The 17107-nt window shown below is 45.9% G+C and overlaps 1 protein-coding gene across 1 annotated transcript in view; it reads left to right on the top strand.

Annotated features, from left to right (window-relative positions):
* Window positions 1-16177, top strand: part of LOC124139090 (phosphoinositide 3-kinase regulatory subunit 4-like) — a 44951-nt gene extending 28774 nt beyond the window's left edge. Inside the window, exons 25-34 of the mRNA XM_048394185.1 lie at window positions 69-114; window positions 917-1151; window positions 1928-2117; window positions 2642-2772; window positions 4332-4416; window positions 5916-6007; window positions 6559-6789; window positions 11214-11371; window positions 13869-14041; window positions 15464-16177. Of these exons, the coding sequence (XP_048250142.1) occupies window positions 69-114; window positions 917-1151; window positions 1928-2117; window positions 2642-2772; window positions 4332-4416; window positions 5916-6007; window positions 6559-6789; window positions 11214-11371; window positions 13869-14041; window positions 15464-15665 (1543 nt within the window). The 3' untranslated portion in view covers window positions 15666-16177. The remainder of the gene's footprint in view (window positions 1-68; window positions 115-916; window positions 1152-1927; window positions 2118-2641; window positions 2773-4331; window positions 4417-5915; window positions 6008-6558; window positions 6790-11213; window positions 11372-13868; window positions 14042-15463) is intronic.
* Window positions 16178-17107: the final 930 nt, after the last annotated feature.

Below are 17107 nucleotides of genomic sequence, written 5' to 3'. Positions count from 1 at the left end.
ATTTGTCTATTACAAATGGTGAAAATAGATTGTTGCATATGACCAATGTTCATTATTTTTCATTACAGGCGGAGAAAAAAGAAAGTTGCACATCAGGATTCTTCAGCTGCCATGGTAATTCCTTCAACATGATTTATCAGTTAAGATGATGTCATGTTATGTCCTGTCAGAATCCTTATGGGTGTCGGAGTAGCCTCGTGGTTAAAGCGTTCGCTCATCATGCCAAAGGCCCATATGGGTACTCTGCCAGTCATGGGTTTAAATCCTAGATTTACCCTGATTATCACCCTTAGTCTGTCTGGACCGACTCTGTGGTGTAGTGGATAGATAGCATCTACCCGGAGAATGGAAGGTCGGTGGTTAGATCCCCTGGCCCCATATACTGTAACACTATTTTTCAGGGCATTATCATTTGCAGAAGCCCGAGGTCTTCCATTAACTGCCCGACGAAGGAGTGCAGTTGAAAAGACCGAGGGCTTCTGCAAATGATAATGCCATGAAAAACAGTGTTACCGTAATTATAGCTAAAATGGATGGAATTTTTTATCAAATAAAAAGAAACAAAATATCTACTGCAATCAACACGAATGTCACTGACCCACTTTTACAAATACGGAAACGTCATAGAACAAACCAGATGACGTCACTATTGAACGTGACGTCACCTATCCTATCCTATGACGTCACCTAACAACAGGCGTGATAGTGGCCCGTCATCAAGCAATATGAAGGCATTGTCAGGTTTCTGATAACTTGCGGGCGGTTTAATGATAATTCTATCCATTTTAGCTATAATTGTTGTTACCCTGCACTGTCTGGGTTGGTTGGAGAGAATTTAAGCAAGTAAAACCAGAACCATTCATTCACAATCAGAACACCATCTTAGGTCAGACACTAACAATATTTATTTTTTCAGAATGCTGAGTGGAAGAAGATGTTTGGCTCCTCGGAATCAGACAAATCTCTCTCCTCGTCCCCAAAGGCCAAATATGGAGGGGACAAATACGACTTTGACAAGCGGTCCACATCAACGCTGTCCAGCCAATCAGCATCCAGTAGTATGGTGAACGTGTCCCATGTCTCGTCCAGTGGGGAAGCAGGCCTGAAGCGCTCCACAAGCCAGCAGCCGGCCGACAAGCAGTCCCACCAGAGTGAGCTCAGAACGTTGTTAAATGTTCCAGCGGACACATCTAATCAACGTCATATAAAAAATTAGATCCATGAACTTTTCTGTATTAAAATAGCCACAAAGCCACTAGTCTGCATCTCAAGTCTAGTACCATTTTGTCAAGTAATCACAGTCTAAGACTAAAATATTCTTAAAATAATGCCACATTCAGGAGGGTAGATATGATCTGTTTGGCACACAATGTTAAAGTGGAATAACCAATGAAGCTCATTTATATGAATATCGGAAATGAAAGATTTCAAATATTCAAATCATTATAATGTTTGTTTACTTTGAGAAAATGTTCCAGTTTTATGGTAATTTGTCCTTTGAAGGGGTCCAGGCTCGGATAAATTGGCATTCATGGCAAATTTGGTTCAAGTCATAATGGGGGATTTATTCAGCCTGCACTACAGTTTTGCACAAACACAGTGTAATATATTGAAGACACTCAAAGTTTGCTGAATTTGAATTTGATCTTAGCGCTAAGATGATCGTAACTCCCATTCTTTAACATAGGCTTACAATAGTTGTAGCGCTAAGATCGCTTTGTGCAAGTGGGCCCTGGAATGTATGCTGATGGTGAAGATTTGGGGGTAGATTTGGTCCCGAGCAATCTGTGATGGATGGCTCGGTGAACTGGTTGATAGCATGTGGATGGCCTGGATCGCTGTTCACAATATCAATCACTGAATTGCTGAGTGCAGTGTTAAACAACAAATAAAACAAAACAAAACCAAAATCACAATGTACTTCCAGCTCGATATGCGTCATGTAAGTGGGATCTGCGCGGCCTGGTCCACAAGCGGCGGGAGCAGTACAAGGTGGATGTTCTCACCAAGGACCTCCTTGAGGGCATCGCCTGGGACAGCCGGCCACCGCCCGACAACTGGAAGCCTCGAGGTCTGCTGGTAGCACATCTCCAGGAGCACAGGGCTGCAGTCAACAGGTAACAAGCTTACCAATAAACATGGCGAATACAGCCTTACATATACGTCTTTTTTTTATAGTCTGATGCTGAATATGGACTAGTACAGCATAGGCGTTAAAGAAAGCAAAATGCTTGATTATATCCATACCGCCGTGATACAGCTGGAATATAGCTCACTGCAGCATTGAACAACAAACAATACATTCCCTTTGTTGATTTCTGTCTTGTTTTTCTGCATGAAATGTATTGCCACACATACTTTGAAAATTGTAGTAACCGCATCTGTGCATTTTGTAACCTGTAATTGTAGATATAATTATTTAAATATGCCTACGGAAAATGACTGAAAATAGTACTATTCTATGAATATTTGCTTCCGTGGTGATGCGGCCGTCAAACCAGCTGTTTCAATCAGAGGGGGTTTATTGTGATTTATTAGCCTCTGATTGACCAATCAGAATCGAGTAAAATGCAAATTCATGGTAGAATTTACAATAAAAAGACTGTGTTGGGTTATAACAAGGATGTTGTTTTGCCTGCAGAATCCAGGTGTGCCATGATCACAGCTACTTTGCCACATGTTCTAACGACGGCTCGGTGAAGCTGTGGGAGTGCTCCAGGCTAGAGGGGAAGAGTGTGGTCAACAGGTCAAAACACACTCTCACCAAGCAAGGTAAGACCGCCAGGTAACGGCCTCATGGCCTGATCTTTTATGGAGGTGCACCGCCTCCGTGGTCTAATGGTAGAGCGTCCACCCGGAGAGCGGAAGGTCCAGGGTTTAGATCCCCAGCCGCGTCATACCAAAAGACGTTAAAAGATGGTACTTGTTGTTACCCTGTCTGGCGCTCGGCATTAAGGGGCTAAAACAAGGACTGGTCGGCTCGGAGTCAGTATACTGTGTCTGAGTGGGGTATTCATGTTAAACTGCGGCATGGTATCTCAGTGTGCTAGCACTTTAAATCGGCATCAGTCCGGACTAGTACAAGCAGTCACACACACACACATACACATGCATGCACGTTATATATATAAGTGCAATAATCTTGGACGCGACATTAAACCCCATTTCACCTCACCTTATGGAGGTGCCCTCGGATCAAGAGTACAAAATCGGATTTTATTGAGATTGGCTGATGGAATGTGTCAAGAGATTTATGTTTGCTGAGACAGAAAGTTTCAGAACCCAGTTGATTGTACCAGCAAGGAATGGATTTTTTTGTTTTTTGCATACACTAGATTGTTTACTGTTCAAAATTCAGCATTCGCCTATATAATGTTAATGTTAGTAGGTAAAAGATGCTTCAAAAATATTACCAAAACATATGATAGTATTATATATTATAGAATTTGACACTATATGGTAACAGTGAGTGAGTGAGTATGGTTTTACGCCGCTTTTAGCAATATTCCAGCAATATCACGGCAGGGGACACCGGAAATAGGCTTCACACATTGTACCCATGTCGGGAATCGAACCCGGGTCTTCGGCGTGACGAGCGAACGCTTTAACCACTAGGCTACCCGCCCGCCCCCTACATGGTAACAATTTTCATGCCCATTTGTATGCAAGCAACTCATCTTTGAATCGGTATTGGAAATTTAGTTTGCATATTTTATGCAAATACACAGCTTGGCTGGAGCTCAGTGAAGACATGTCATTAGAACACACATATACACAGTGACTTAACTTCACAGCAATCTCATTAAAATCAGACCTTAGTTCTCGCTACCGTAAAACAAAGATCTGAAGACATCCCATTAGTGGTCATGTCAGAACAACCTTTCATCCGACCGTCTGAATGTGATTTCTAATCATGCAATCTCAACAACTTTAACATGGGGTATTCCGAACGATAGTTAGGGTTTAACGACTGAGTCCTTACAATCTAGACCATCTATTAGTCATTCCAGAATGTTTTTTTGTTCAGGTTTCAAATTTGTAATCGAGAATTTGTCAAAATATGTTTCGAAGCGTAGTCGTCAATTTGAAATTTGTGCCGTAAAGCACGAGAAAGCTGCCTTCTGATTGGTTATTCCATTGGTCGGTCAAAGATCGCACAAGGTCAGTCTGACTTGACCCATAATTGGATGTCATCAGATCCTTGTTTAGCGGTAGTGAGAACTATGATCTGATTTTAATGAGATTGAACTTCACAGGGAACACAATGTCATACCAGCAGAATCTTTAGTATTGATATCTAACTGAACCACACCACTCTCTTCTGTTTGCAGGTGGTAGGATCAAGTGCCTGACGTTCTGTGAGGCATCACACTCCGTAGCCTCCGCATCAGACAATGGCACGATACACGTCAACAAGTAAGTTTCATCCACATTGTCTTGAGATGAACATAGAAATCCCAAGTTTGGATTCCAAATGTGAAGTTCAGTATCCTGCCATGGTTGATCATATTTTACATCATTTATAGGATGAACATATTGCCCTATTGTTTTCAGCTTGGCCTATTATATGTGTTATATTAAAAAAATGGATTTTCATAACTAAAGGTGATATTTAATCTATGATATTCTTTGAAAACTCCATCAATATATTTTGCGTTAACTCAGTTACCATCACAAGTAGCATCTCAAACAATGCAACAACAAACTGAAATGTGTGCACCGAAAGAAACAAAAAAAATCACTGTAGAGGCCTCAAAATTACGACTAAAACGGTCGCTAATGCGACCTAAATTTCAATTTGTCTTCTGTCTAAAATTCAGAGGTAGCCAAATGACTACCTTGAAAAATATCTAGTGGCGACTTAATTCTATTGCTACACACAAAAATAAACATGTCTGCTACAAATTGTACTCGCAAATAATTCCTCCTAAAGTCAACAATGAACAGAGATACATGTACATAAATTAATGTAATTAGTATTTTATTTTAGTTGATAGTTTTTTGGAGAAGCAAGGATATACCCATATAATCTAGTAACATAAATTGTATCATTGTTTGAGTACAGTTTCTACTTATATACAATTCCAAGACTAGTGCTATGACTTGTATATATAATAGTTATTTGATAAAAGATAATTTCAAATGCTTTTGGCTACCTTCAAAATTGGCTTGACTGCAACAGTGCAGGAGGAACAGGAGGAACACCCTTATCCTGGGTGATGTAACAACGAGGGCTGGGATGGGTATCTCAGTTAGTGAGGTGAAAATTGGGTTTAACGTCGCGTCCAAGATTATTGCACTTATATGGCGACGTGCATGTACATGTATGTGTTTATGTGGCTGCTTGTACGAGTCCGGACTGATGCCGATTTATAGTGCTAGCTCACTGAGATACCATGCCGCAGTTTAACATGAATACCCTGCTCAGACAAAGTATACTGACTCTGAGCCGACCAGTCCTTGACACGGCCGGGAATCAAACCCCGGACCTTCCGCTCTCCGGGCGGACGCTCTACCATTAGACCACGGAGGCGGTCGTAACTCAGTTAGTCACGTGATATACTGTTTCATAACACTAACAATAATCTTCATGGTTACACTACAACTTGCCAATGTTCACATTTCTTTCTGACAGTGCCTACATTCCCCCTGACTTTTAAATGTTTGAGTAAAGATAAATCTTCAGTCAACTTCAGCATGTGCATAATCAGATCATTTTATATGTATATCAAAACAGTTATTGCCAGGGCTTGAGTAAAATAATTGACATTCAGACATTTTGTACCCGACTCTTGAGACCTGCAGTGGGCACCCTGGGTAGGGTCAGATAATAGGGGGTCAGGTACCTGGGTAAGAAATTTGGACTGAACCCAGCCCAAGTAGCAAATGTACTGACAAACTTCTCATTCCTTCAGGATAACAACAGACAGAGTCCAACCAGAGGAACAGATTAACGTGGACATCGCCAAACATGGTCATGTGGTCGACCTTACTCACTTTGATACAGGTAAGGCTTGTTACAATACGTTGCTTCTCATGCTTCTATATCTATGATTTTAGGCAGTGTTGGGAAACATTTTCTACTCAAATTTCGCCTTTCATGTTTGTAATAAATTATAAAAGATGATTATGGATGATATATCATTTCTCTATAAGGCAAAAAAATAATAGTCTTGGTTCTCAGGCACCGCCCGCATCATCATAAAGTTTGGTGGGCATTTCGTTTTTATTTCCATTTTAAATATTTTTTTTTTAAATCCTTAAATAAAGGAATACATTTATGTTGAGAGGCAATTTTCACTTTGATTGTACACAATTCTTTATTTGGTTACATTCTAGTTTCAACAACCCCCTCCCCCCTCCGCCCGCACTATATTTTCAAAATCCATTGCCTGAGAACCAAAGCCTAATGTTGCATAATGACCTCTGGTCACTTTCACATGTTAACATGTTAACATGAACCTTCAGAATGGCCAGTGAATTCATGGCTCAGAACCAACTGCAACAACAATAGCGTGACATCATCATTATGGTTAATTCATTAACACTCCATTTCAGGGGCTCAGTCAGTGTTGGCGTATGCAACAGTGAACGGCCACCTGATTGGTTGGGACCTTCGAGCTAACCGGAATGTATGGGAGCTGAAGAACAACCCCCGGGATGGCCTCATCACCAGCTTTGCCGTGAATCACACCCAGTGTTGGCTGGCCCTGGGGACCAGCAGTGGAGCCCAGGTGTGCTGGGACATGAGGTTCCAGCTGCCCATCAACACCATCACCCACCCTGCCAGTAAGACACAGGATAGTTAACCCATCACCCCACCCTGCCAGTAAGACACAGGATAGTTAACCCATCACCCACCGTGCCAGTAAAACACAGGATAGTTAACCCATCACCCTTTCCTGCCAGTAAGACACAGGATAGTTAACCCATCAACCCCGCCCTGCCAGTAAGACACAGGATAGTTAACCCATCACCCCACCCTGCCAGTAAGACAGAGGATAGTTAACCCATCACCCCACCCTGCCAGTAAGACACAGGATAGTTAACCCATCAACCCCGCCCTGCCAGTAAGACACAGGATAGTTAACCCATCACCCCACCCTGCCAGTAAGACAGAGGATAGTTAACCCATCACCCCACCCTGCCAGTAAGACAGAGGATAGTTAACCCATCACCCCACCCTGCCAGTAAGACACAGGATAGTTAACCCATCACCCACCCTGCCAGTAAGACACAGGATAGTTAACCCATCACCCCCTCCTGCCAGTAAGACACAGGATAGTTAACCCATCACCCCCACCCTGCCAGTAAGACACAGGATAGTTAACCCATCACCCCACCCTGCCAGTAAGACACAGGATAGTTAACCCATCACCCCCTCCTTCCAGTAAGACACAGGATGCTTAAACCCATCACCCCACCCTGCAAGTAAGACACAGGATAGTTAACCCATCACCCCCTCCTTCCAGTAAGACACAGGATAGTTAACCCATCACCCCCTCCTTCCAGTAAGACACAGGATAGTTAACCCATCACCCCCACCCTGCCAGTAAGACACAGGATAGTTAACCCATCACCCCACCCTGCCAGTAAGACACAGGATAGTTAACCCATCACCCCCTCCTTCCAGTAAGACACAGGATAGTTAACCCATCACCCCACCCTGCAAGTAAGACACAGGATAGTTAACCCATCACCCCACCCTGCCAGTAAGACACAGGATAGTTAACCCATCACCCTTTCCTGCCAGTAAGACACAGGATAGTTAACCCATCAACCCCGCCCTGCCAGTCAGACACAGGATAGTTAACCCATCACCCACCCTGCCAGTAAGACACAGGATAGTTAACCCATCACCCACCCTGCCAGTAAGACACAGGATAGTTAACCCATCAACCCCGCCCTGCCAGTAAGACACAGGATAGTTAACCCATCAACCCCGCCCTGCCAGTAAGACACAGGATAGTTAACCCATCAACCCCGCCCTGCCAGTAAGACACAGGATAGTTAACCCATCAACCCCGCCTGCCAGTAAGACACAGGATAGTTAACCCATCCTCCACCCTGCCTGTAAGACACGGATAGTTAACCCATCCTCCACCCTGCCAGTAAGACACAGGATAGTTAACCCATCACCCCCACCCTGCCAGTAAGACACAGGATAGTTAACCCATCACCCCACCCTGCCAGTGAGACACAGGATAGTTAACCCATCACCCCACCCTGCCAGTAAGACACAGGATAGTTAACCCATCACCCCCTCCTGCAAGTAAGACACAGGATAGTTAACCCATCACCCCCTCCTGCCAGTAAGACACAGGATAGTTAACCCATCACCCCACCCTGCCAGTAAGACACAGGATAGTTAAGCCATCACCCCACCCTGCCAGTAAGACACAGGATAGTTAACCCATCACCCCCACCCTGCCAGTAAGACACAGGATAGTTAACCCATCACCCCCTCCTGCAAGTAAGACACAGGATAGTTAACCGATCCTCCACCCTGCCATTATGACACAGGATAGTTAACCCATCACCCCACCCTGCCATTAAGACACAGAATAGTTAACCCATCACCTACCCTGCCAGTAAGACACAGGATAGTTAACCCATCACCCCCTCATGCCAGTAAGACACAGGATAGTTAACCCATCACCCCCACCCTGCAAGTAAGACACAGGATAGTTAACCCATCACCCCACCCTGCCAGTAAGACACAGGATAGTTAACCCATCACCCCACCCTGCCAGTAAGACACAGGATAGTTAACCCATCACCCACCCTGCCAGTAAGACACAGGATAGTTAACCCATCACCCCACCCTGCCAGTAAGACACAGGATAGATAACCCATCACCCCCACCCTGCCAGTAAGACACAGGATAGTTAACCCATCACCCCACCCTGCCAGTAAGACACAGGATAGTTAACCCATCACCCCACCCTGCCAGTAAGACACAGGATAGTTAACCCATCACCCCACCCTGCCAGTAAGACACAGGATAGTTAACCCATCACCCCCTCCTGCCAGGAAGACACAGGATAGTTAACCCATCACCCCCTCCTGCCAGTAAGACACAGGATAGTTAACCCATCACCCCCTCCTGCCAGGAAGACACAGGATAGTTAACCCATCACCCCCTCCTGCCAGTAAGACACAGGATAGTTAACCCATCACCCCCTCCTGCCAGGAAGACACAGGATAGTTAACCCATCACCCCCTCCTGCCAGTAAGACACAGGATAGTTAACCCATCACCCCCTCCTGCCAGTAAGACACAGGATAGTTAACCCATCACCCCCTCCTGCCAGTAAGACACAGGATAGTTAACCGATCACCCCCTCCTGCCAGTAAGACACAGGATAGTTAACCCATCACCCCACCCTGCCAGTAAGACACAGGATAGTTAACCCATCACCCCCTCCTGCCAGTAAGACACAGGATAGTTAACCCATCACCCCCTCCTGCCAGTAAGACACAGGATAGTTAACCCATCACCCCACCCTGCCAGTAAGACACAGGATAGTTAACCCATCACCCCACCCTGCCAGTAAGACACAGGATAGTTAACCCATCACCCCACCCTGCCAGTAAGACACAGGATAGTTAACCCATCACCCCCTCCTGCAAGTAAGACACAGGATAGTTAACCCATCACCCCACCCTGCCAGTAAGACACAGGATAGTTAACCCATCACCCCCTCCTGCAAGTAAGACACAGGATAGTTAACCCATCACCCCCTCCTGCAAGTAAGACACAGGATAGTTAACCCATCACCCCCTCCTGCAAGTAAGACACAGGATAGTTAACCCATCACCCCCACCTGCAAGTAAGACACAGGATAGTTAACCCATCACCCACCGTGCCAGTAAAACACAGGGTAGTTAACCCATCACCCCCTCCTGCAAGTAAGACACAGGATAGTTAACCCATCACCCCCTCCTGCAAGTAAGACACAGGATAGTTAACCCATCACCCCCTCCTGCCAGTAAGACACAGGATAGTTAACCGATCACCCCCTCCTGCCAGTAAGACACAGGATAGTTAACCCATCACCCCACCCTGCCAGTAAGACACAGGATAGTTAACCCATCACCCCCTCCTGCCAGTAAGACACAGGATAGTTAACCCATCACCCCCTCCTGCCAGTAAGACACAGGATAGTTAACCCATCACCCCACCCTGCCAGTAAGACACAGGATAGTTAACCCATCACCCCACCCTGCCAGTAAGACACAGGATAGTTAACCCATCACCCCACCCTGCCAGTAAGACACAGGATAGTTAACCCATCACCCCCTCCTGCCAGTAAGACACAGGATAGTTAACCCATCACCCCCTCCTGCCAGTAAGACACAGGATAGTTAACCCATCACCCCCTCCTGCAAGTAAGACACAGGATAGTTAACCCATCACCCCCTCCTGCAAGTAAGACACAGGATAGTTAACCCATCACCCCCACCTGCAAGTAAGACACAGGATAGTTAACCCATCACCCACCGTGCCAGTAAAACACAGGGTAGTTAACCCATCACCCCCTCCTGCAAGTAAGACACAGGATAGTTAACCCATCACCCCCTCCTGCAAGTAAGACACAGGATAGTTTACCCATCACCCCCACCCTGCCAGTAAGACACAGGATAGTTAACCCATCACCCCACCCTGCCAGTAAGACACAGGATAGTTAACCCATCACCCCCACCCTGCCAGTAAGACACAGGATAGTTAACCCATCACCCACCCTGCCAGTAAGACAGAGGATAGTTAACCCATCACCCCCTCCTGCCAGTAAGACACAGGATAGTTAACCCATCACCCACCCTGCAAGTAAGACACAAGATAGTTCACCCCAATGTTTGCTCAAGAATCAATAATTTACAGGCTGCCGTCATGTGTAGAATAATACCACAAAAATACAAGACATAGTTAAAAATGGATGATATTAAGACCCTCTACTGCAGTCTTTTTGGTTATTTTCGAAGGAAATGCAACAAAATTCATCACTTTTGATTTAAAATGAAGTTACCTCAGGCCTACCTTATGATAACTATTATCATTTTACATACAGATTAAAGTGTCTTTCAGGTTTTGATGTGTACAATTCAGCCTGTGATATCAATATTTCTTGCAAATCAAAGTTTCAGATTGCTGACTAATCCATGAAATATGACATTAAACATGCAATTAAGGACACCATGTTCAATTTGCAGATGCACGTGTTCGGAAGCTCATCATGCATCCCAAGGATCAGCCGTGGATCGTGTCAGCTTTCCAGTGGAACAACGAAGTGTCCATGTGGGATGTTGAGACCGGCGCCAGACAGAAGTCTCTGTGGGCCAGTGCAGCTCCTCCCCTCTCCGTTTCACAGGTAGGTCCAGCTCCTCCCTCTCTGTGACACAGGTAGGTGCAACTCCCCCCCCTCTGTGACACAGGTAGGTGCAGCTCCCCCTCTCTGTGACACAGGTAGGTCCAGCTCCTCCCTCTCTTTGACACAGGTAGGTGCAACTCCCCCCCCTCTGTGACACAGGTAGGTGCAGCTCCCCCTCTCTGTGACACAGGTAGGTGCAGCTCCTCCCTCTCTTTGACACAGGTAGGTGCAACTCCTCTCTCTCTGTGACACAGGTAGGTGCAACTCCTCTCTCTCTGTGACACAGGTAGGTGCAACTCCTCTCTCTCTGTGACACAGGTAGGTGCAGCTCCTCTATCTCTGTGACACAGGTAGGTGCAACTCCCCCCCCCTCTGTGACACAGGTAGGTGCAACTCCCCCTCTCTGTGACACAGGTAGGTGCAGCTCCTCTATCTCTGTGACACAGGTAGGTGCAACTCTCTCCCTCTCTGTGACACAGGTAGGTGCAACTCCCCCCTCTCCGTGACACAGGTAGGTGCAGCTCCCCACTACCGTGACACAGGTAGGTGCAACTCCCCCCTCTGTGAGGTGAGGTGAAATTGGGTTTAACGTCGCGTCCAAGATTATTGCACTTATATAGCGACGTGCATGCACGTGTATGTGTGTGGCTGCTTGTACTAGTCCGGACTGATGCCGATTTATAGTGCTAGCTCACTGAGATACCATGCCGCAGTTTAACATGGATACCCCACTCAGACACAGTATACTGACTCCGAGCCGACCAGTCCTTGTTTTAGCCCCTTAATGCCGAGCGCCAGACAGGGTAACAACAAGTACAATCTTTTAACGTCTTTTTGTATGACGCGGCCCGGGATCGAACCCTGGACCTTCCGCTCTCCGGGCGGACGCTCTACCACTAGACCACGGAGGCGGTCCCCCCCTCTGTGACACAGGTAGGTGCAGCTCCCCCTCTCTGTGACACAGGTAGGTGCAGCTCCTCTATCTCTGTGACACAGGTAGGTGCAACTCCTCTATCTCTGTGACACAGGTAGGTGCAGCTCCCCACTACCGTGACACAGGTAGGTGCAGCTCCCCCTCTCTGTGACACAGGTAGGTGCAGCTCCTCTATCTCTGTGACACAGGTAGGAGCAGCTCCTCTATCTCTGTGACACAGGTAGGTGCAGCTCCCCTCTCTCTGTGACACAGGTAGGTGCAGCTCCCCTCTCTCTGTGACACAGGTAGAAGCAGCTCCTCTATCTCTGTGACACAGGTAGGTGCAACTCCCCTCTCTGTGACACAGGTAGGTGCAGCTCCCCCCTCTCTGTGACACAGGTAGGTGCAACTCCCCTCTCTCTGTGACACAGGTAGGTGCAGCTCCCCACTACCGTGACACAGGTAGGTGCAGCTCCCCACTACCGTGACACAGGTAGGTGCAGCTCCCCCCTCTCTGTGACACAGGTAGGTGCAGCTCCCCTCTCTCTGTGACACAGGTAGGTGCAGCTCCTCTATCTCTGTGACACAGGTAGTTGCAGCTCCCCTCTCTCTGTGACACAGGTAGGTGCAGCTCCTCTATCTCTGTGACACAGGTAGGTGCAGCTCCCCTCTCTCTGTGACACAGGTAGGTGCAGCTCCTCTATCTCTGTGACACAGGTAGGTGCAGCTCCTCTATCTCTGTGACACAGGAAGGTGCAGCTCCCCTCTCTCTGTGACACAGGTAGGTGCAGCTCCTCTATCTCTGTGACACAGGTAGGTGCAACTCCTCCCTCTCTGTGACACAGGTAGGTCCAGCTCCTCCCTCTCTGTGACACAGGTAGGTGCAGCTCCCCACTCACCGTGACACAGGTAGGTGCAACTCTCCCCCTCTCTGTGACACAGGTAGGTCCAGCTCCTCCCTCTCTGTGACACAGGTAGGTGCAACTCTCCCCCTCTCTGTGACACAGGTAGGTCCAGCTCCTCCCTCTCTGTGACACAGGTAGGTCCAGCTCCTCCCTCTCTGTGACACAGGTAGGTGCAACTCTCCCCCTCTCTGTGACACAAGTAGGTCCAGCTCCTCCCTCTCTGTGACACAGGTAGGTCCAGCTCCTCCCTCTCTGTGACACAGGTAGGTGCAGCTCTCCCCCCCTCTGTGACACAGGTAGCTGCAACTCCCCTCTCTGTGACACAGGTAGGTGCAGCTCCCCCCTCTCGGTGACACAGGTAGGTGCAGCTCCCCCTCTCCGTGACACAGGTAGGTGCAGCTCCCCCTCTCCGTGACACAGGTAGGTGCAGCTCCCCCTCTCCGTGACACAGGTAGGTGCAGCTCCCCCTCTCCGTGACACAGGTAGGTGCAGCTCCCCCTCTCTGTGACACAGGCAGGTGCAGCTCCTCCCCTCTCTGTGACACAGGTAGGTGCAGCTCCCCTCTCCGTGACACGGGTAGATGCAGCCACCACCCCCCACCATCCCTTTGTAACACAGGTGAAGGACAGGGTAAACTTCACTGTTTTCCAGCAGATAATGAGATATTTTCTATTTACAGAACAACAATCATGCCGTGCATGGGATGCACATCGCAGCCACAGACACCAAACTGTTCCTGTTGACGGGAGGCTCAGACATGAGAGTCAGATTCTGGGACCTGACATACCCTGCCAACTCATTCATCATGAGTCATGGAGCAGTAGACTTGCCCAACGTCTCCTATAGCTACAGGTAGGAGAGGTAGACTTGCCCAACGTCTCTTATAGCTACAAGTAGGGGAGGTAGACTTGCCCAACGTCTCTTATAGCTACAGGTAGGAGAGGTAGACTTGCCCAATGTCTCTTATAGCTACAAGTAGGGGAGGTAGACTTGCCCAACGTCTCTTATAGCTACAGGTAGGAGAGGTAGACTTGCCCGTCTCTTATAGCTACAGGTAGGAGTGGTAGACTTGCCCAGTGTCTCTTATAGCTATAGGTAGGAGTGGTAGACTTACCCAGTATAGTATAGCTATAGTTTGGAGCAGTAGACTTGCCCAATGTCTCCTATAGCTACAGGTAGGAGTGGTAGACTTGCCAAACATCTCTTAAAGCTATAGGTAGTAATGGTTGCCTTGCCCAATGACATACCCTGCTAACTCATTCATCATGAGTCATGGAGCAGTAGACTTGCCCAACGTCTCCTATAGCTACAGGTAGGAGAGATAGACTTGCCCAGTGTCTCTTCTAGCTATAGTTTGGAGCGGTAGTCTGCCAAACGTCCCCTTTAGCTACAGGATGGATGGGTAGACTTACTCAACATCTCCAAAAGTTACACATTGTAGTGGTAGACTTTCCCAACATCTCTTAAAGCTAAAGGTAGTAATGTTACCTTGCCCAATGTCTCCTATGGCAATAGTTAGTAGTGGTAGACCAATGTCAAAATGTCAACAGTTTCAGGATGAAATGTTCAAACAGTTCAAGTGAAATGAATAGTTTAATATACAGTCAAGTCCCCTTAATCTGACATGGTTGGTTGCATATGATTGTGTCGGATTAACGAGTATGTCGGATAAACGAAATTTGGTCGTATCAAAGTTTGTGATCGAAAATTTAACAACTTTCGAAATACTTTTTAAAGCATAGTCTGGAATGGAAGTCGCTAATTTGAAACTAGTGCCACAATGCTTAAGAAAGCCGCTTTTTCGTTGGTGAAAGGTCGTTCTGACGTGACCTGTAATGGGATGTCCTCAGCGGTAGCGGGAACTTGTATCCGATTTTAATGAGATTGAGGTAATCTAGGCATGTGATTAATCCTGTTTTGTTTCTTTAAAGCAGTAATTGTTTATTGTTAAGCAAGTTTATCTCTGCAGCCGTTGAAATATGCAGCTCCTCGCCGACTCGTCTTGCATCAAAACACAGGTCTGTGTACTCGCGGGCAGATGACCACGGAGTACGCTGATCGCTGTGTCAGATTAACAAGACTGATTAATGAGTGATTTCAGCATTTCGTTGCAAATTAGGTGTGTCGGAGTCGGAGTGCGAGACTGTCGGATTAACGGGTCTAAATAGCACTGATTAAATGGGTTCCCATCATTTGTGTCGGATAAAGCCGATTGTCAGATAAACGAGTGTCGGATTAACGAGACTTGACTGTATGATGCTTGTTTTTCGGCAGGTCTCAGCTGATAGACGGTACGGAGGTGATTCAGGAAGTCTGCACAAAGAAACAAGCCAACTCCGACGACATCCCGAGACGTGTTCCTGAAGCTCCTCCCACCGGCCATCACGACATCATCAGCGACGTCAACATCTGTCAGTCGTCACAGTGTCTCGTCATCACAGGATCACGAGACGGAGTCATCAAAGTTTGGAAATAAATAAAATAAAATCAGGGCCAGAGTCAGTACCGATTACAAGGTCCTGAGGAATTTATTTGGGATCAATTTGGTTGAGTTGGATTCACATTTTGGTAAATTTTAGTTTCAGTTTTTGTTACTGGTACAATAGGTTTAATAAACAAATCATTGCAGACATTTCAGTGGAGGTGTTATTGTAGACAAAGAAACTATTAGTGTAATAATAATTAATATTTACTTTTTATGTTGGACTTCATTTTATTTTATGAAAAAAATTGCATCTATGTAGCTATTAACTAGGAAAATTCTGAAATAATTTAACTGATCATATATTGTGTAACTATAAGTTTTGTAGCTTTTTGACGTCCTGCATTACTATGTCTAAGGATGCCTAAAGGAGTAATGCCAAATAAGTATACAAATTTTAAAAATATTTAGATTTTACTACATCTACTTGCAATAGTGAGTAAGTGAGTTGGGTTGAACGTCGCTTTTAACAGTATTCCAGTTATATCGCGGCGTGTAAACGTAATGTGGGAGGAAAGCCCGAAGTGATGCAGGTCTCAGAGGTTTACCACTTTGGTGAAACCCACGAGCACGGGTTTGGTGCTGACAAAACTAGAAACATAATCGGGGCGAACCGGAATTCGAACCCACAATCATAGGGACGCAACTCTGCACAGCGAGTCATTGCACCCTCTTAGATAATTCTTAATGGTTGTGTCCAATTATTATTGATCATGTATTTAATTTCCTGGATAATAAATTCAAACCAAAGAGGGAAGAAGGGGATTACTGAATTTGTAAATCAAATTAATTATTGTAATTTAATTTCAGAATCCCGTTTTTTATTAATTGTTTATATGCTGAGTGTGCAATCATTCCAATTTGAATCCAAATGTTGCATATTGTTATTTATGTATCAGATGTAAGTGCAATATTGAATGTCTGTTTTGTACATAATATACGATCGAACTTGGTATAAATATGAACAAGAGTATGAACCAGTATAAATAATATTGTATTGTTTATTGTGACGGTTGTTAAATTATGACCAGGTTGTATTGTTGTGATGTGCTCGACACGGAAATGTGAGAACATCTCTATGATCGAGTGAAGTATACTACTCAAAAGAAGTTAGAGAACACCCTATTTTTTCATGTGACTATAGTTAATCTGTCATACTCATGGTTTTAGTTTCAAACAGTGTAACAAAGTTATGGTTGAATTCACCGAGAAATACATGATGGGTTTGAATATGGAGTGAGTGAGTGAGTGAGTGAGTTTGGATTAACGCCGCTTTTAATAGTGTTCCAGTTATATCACGGCGTGTCAGCTAAATATGGGAGGAAAGCCAGAAGTGATACAGGTATAAGACGTTTACCACTTTGGTGAAACCCACGAGTATGGGTATGGTGCTGACAAACCTAGAAACATAATTGGGGCGAACCGGGATTCGAACC

Source organism: Haliotis rufescens, unplaced genomic scaffold (genome assembly GCF_023055435.1).
Source record: "Haliotis rufescens isolate VD_foot unplaced genomic scaffold, xgHalRufe1.0.p SCAF_13, whole genome shotgun sequence".
In the NCBI taxonomy this organism is placed as follows: domain Eukaryota; kingdom Metazoa; phylum Mollusca; class Gastropoda; order Lepetellida; family Haliotidae; genus Haliotis; species Haliotis rufescens.
Note: the sequence above shows the minus strand (reverse complement) of the source record. Positions and strands in the feature narration are given on the sequence as shown.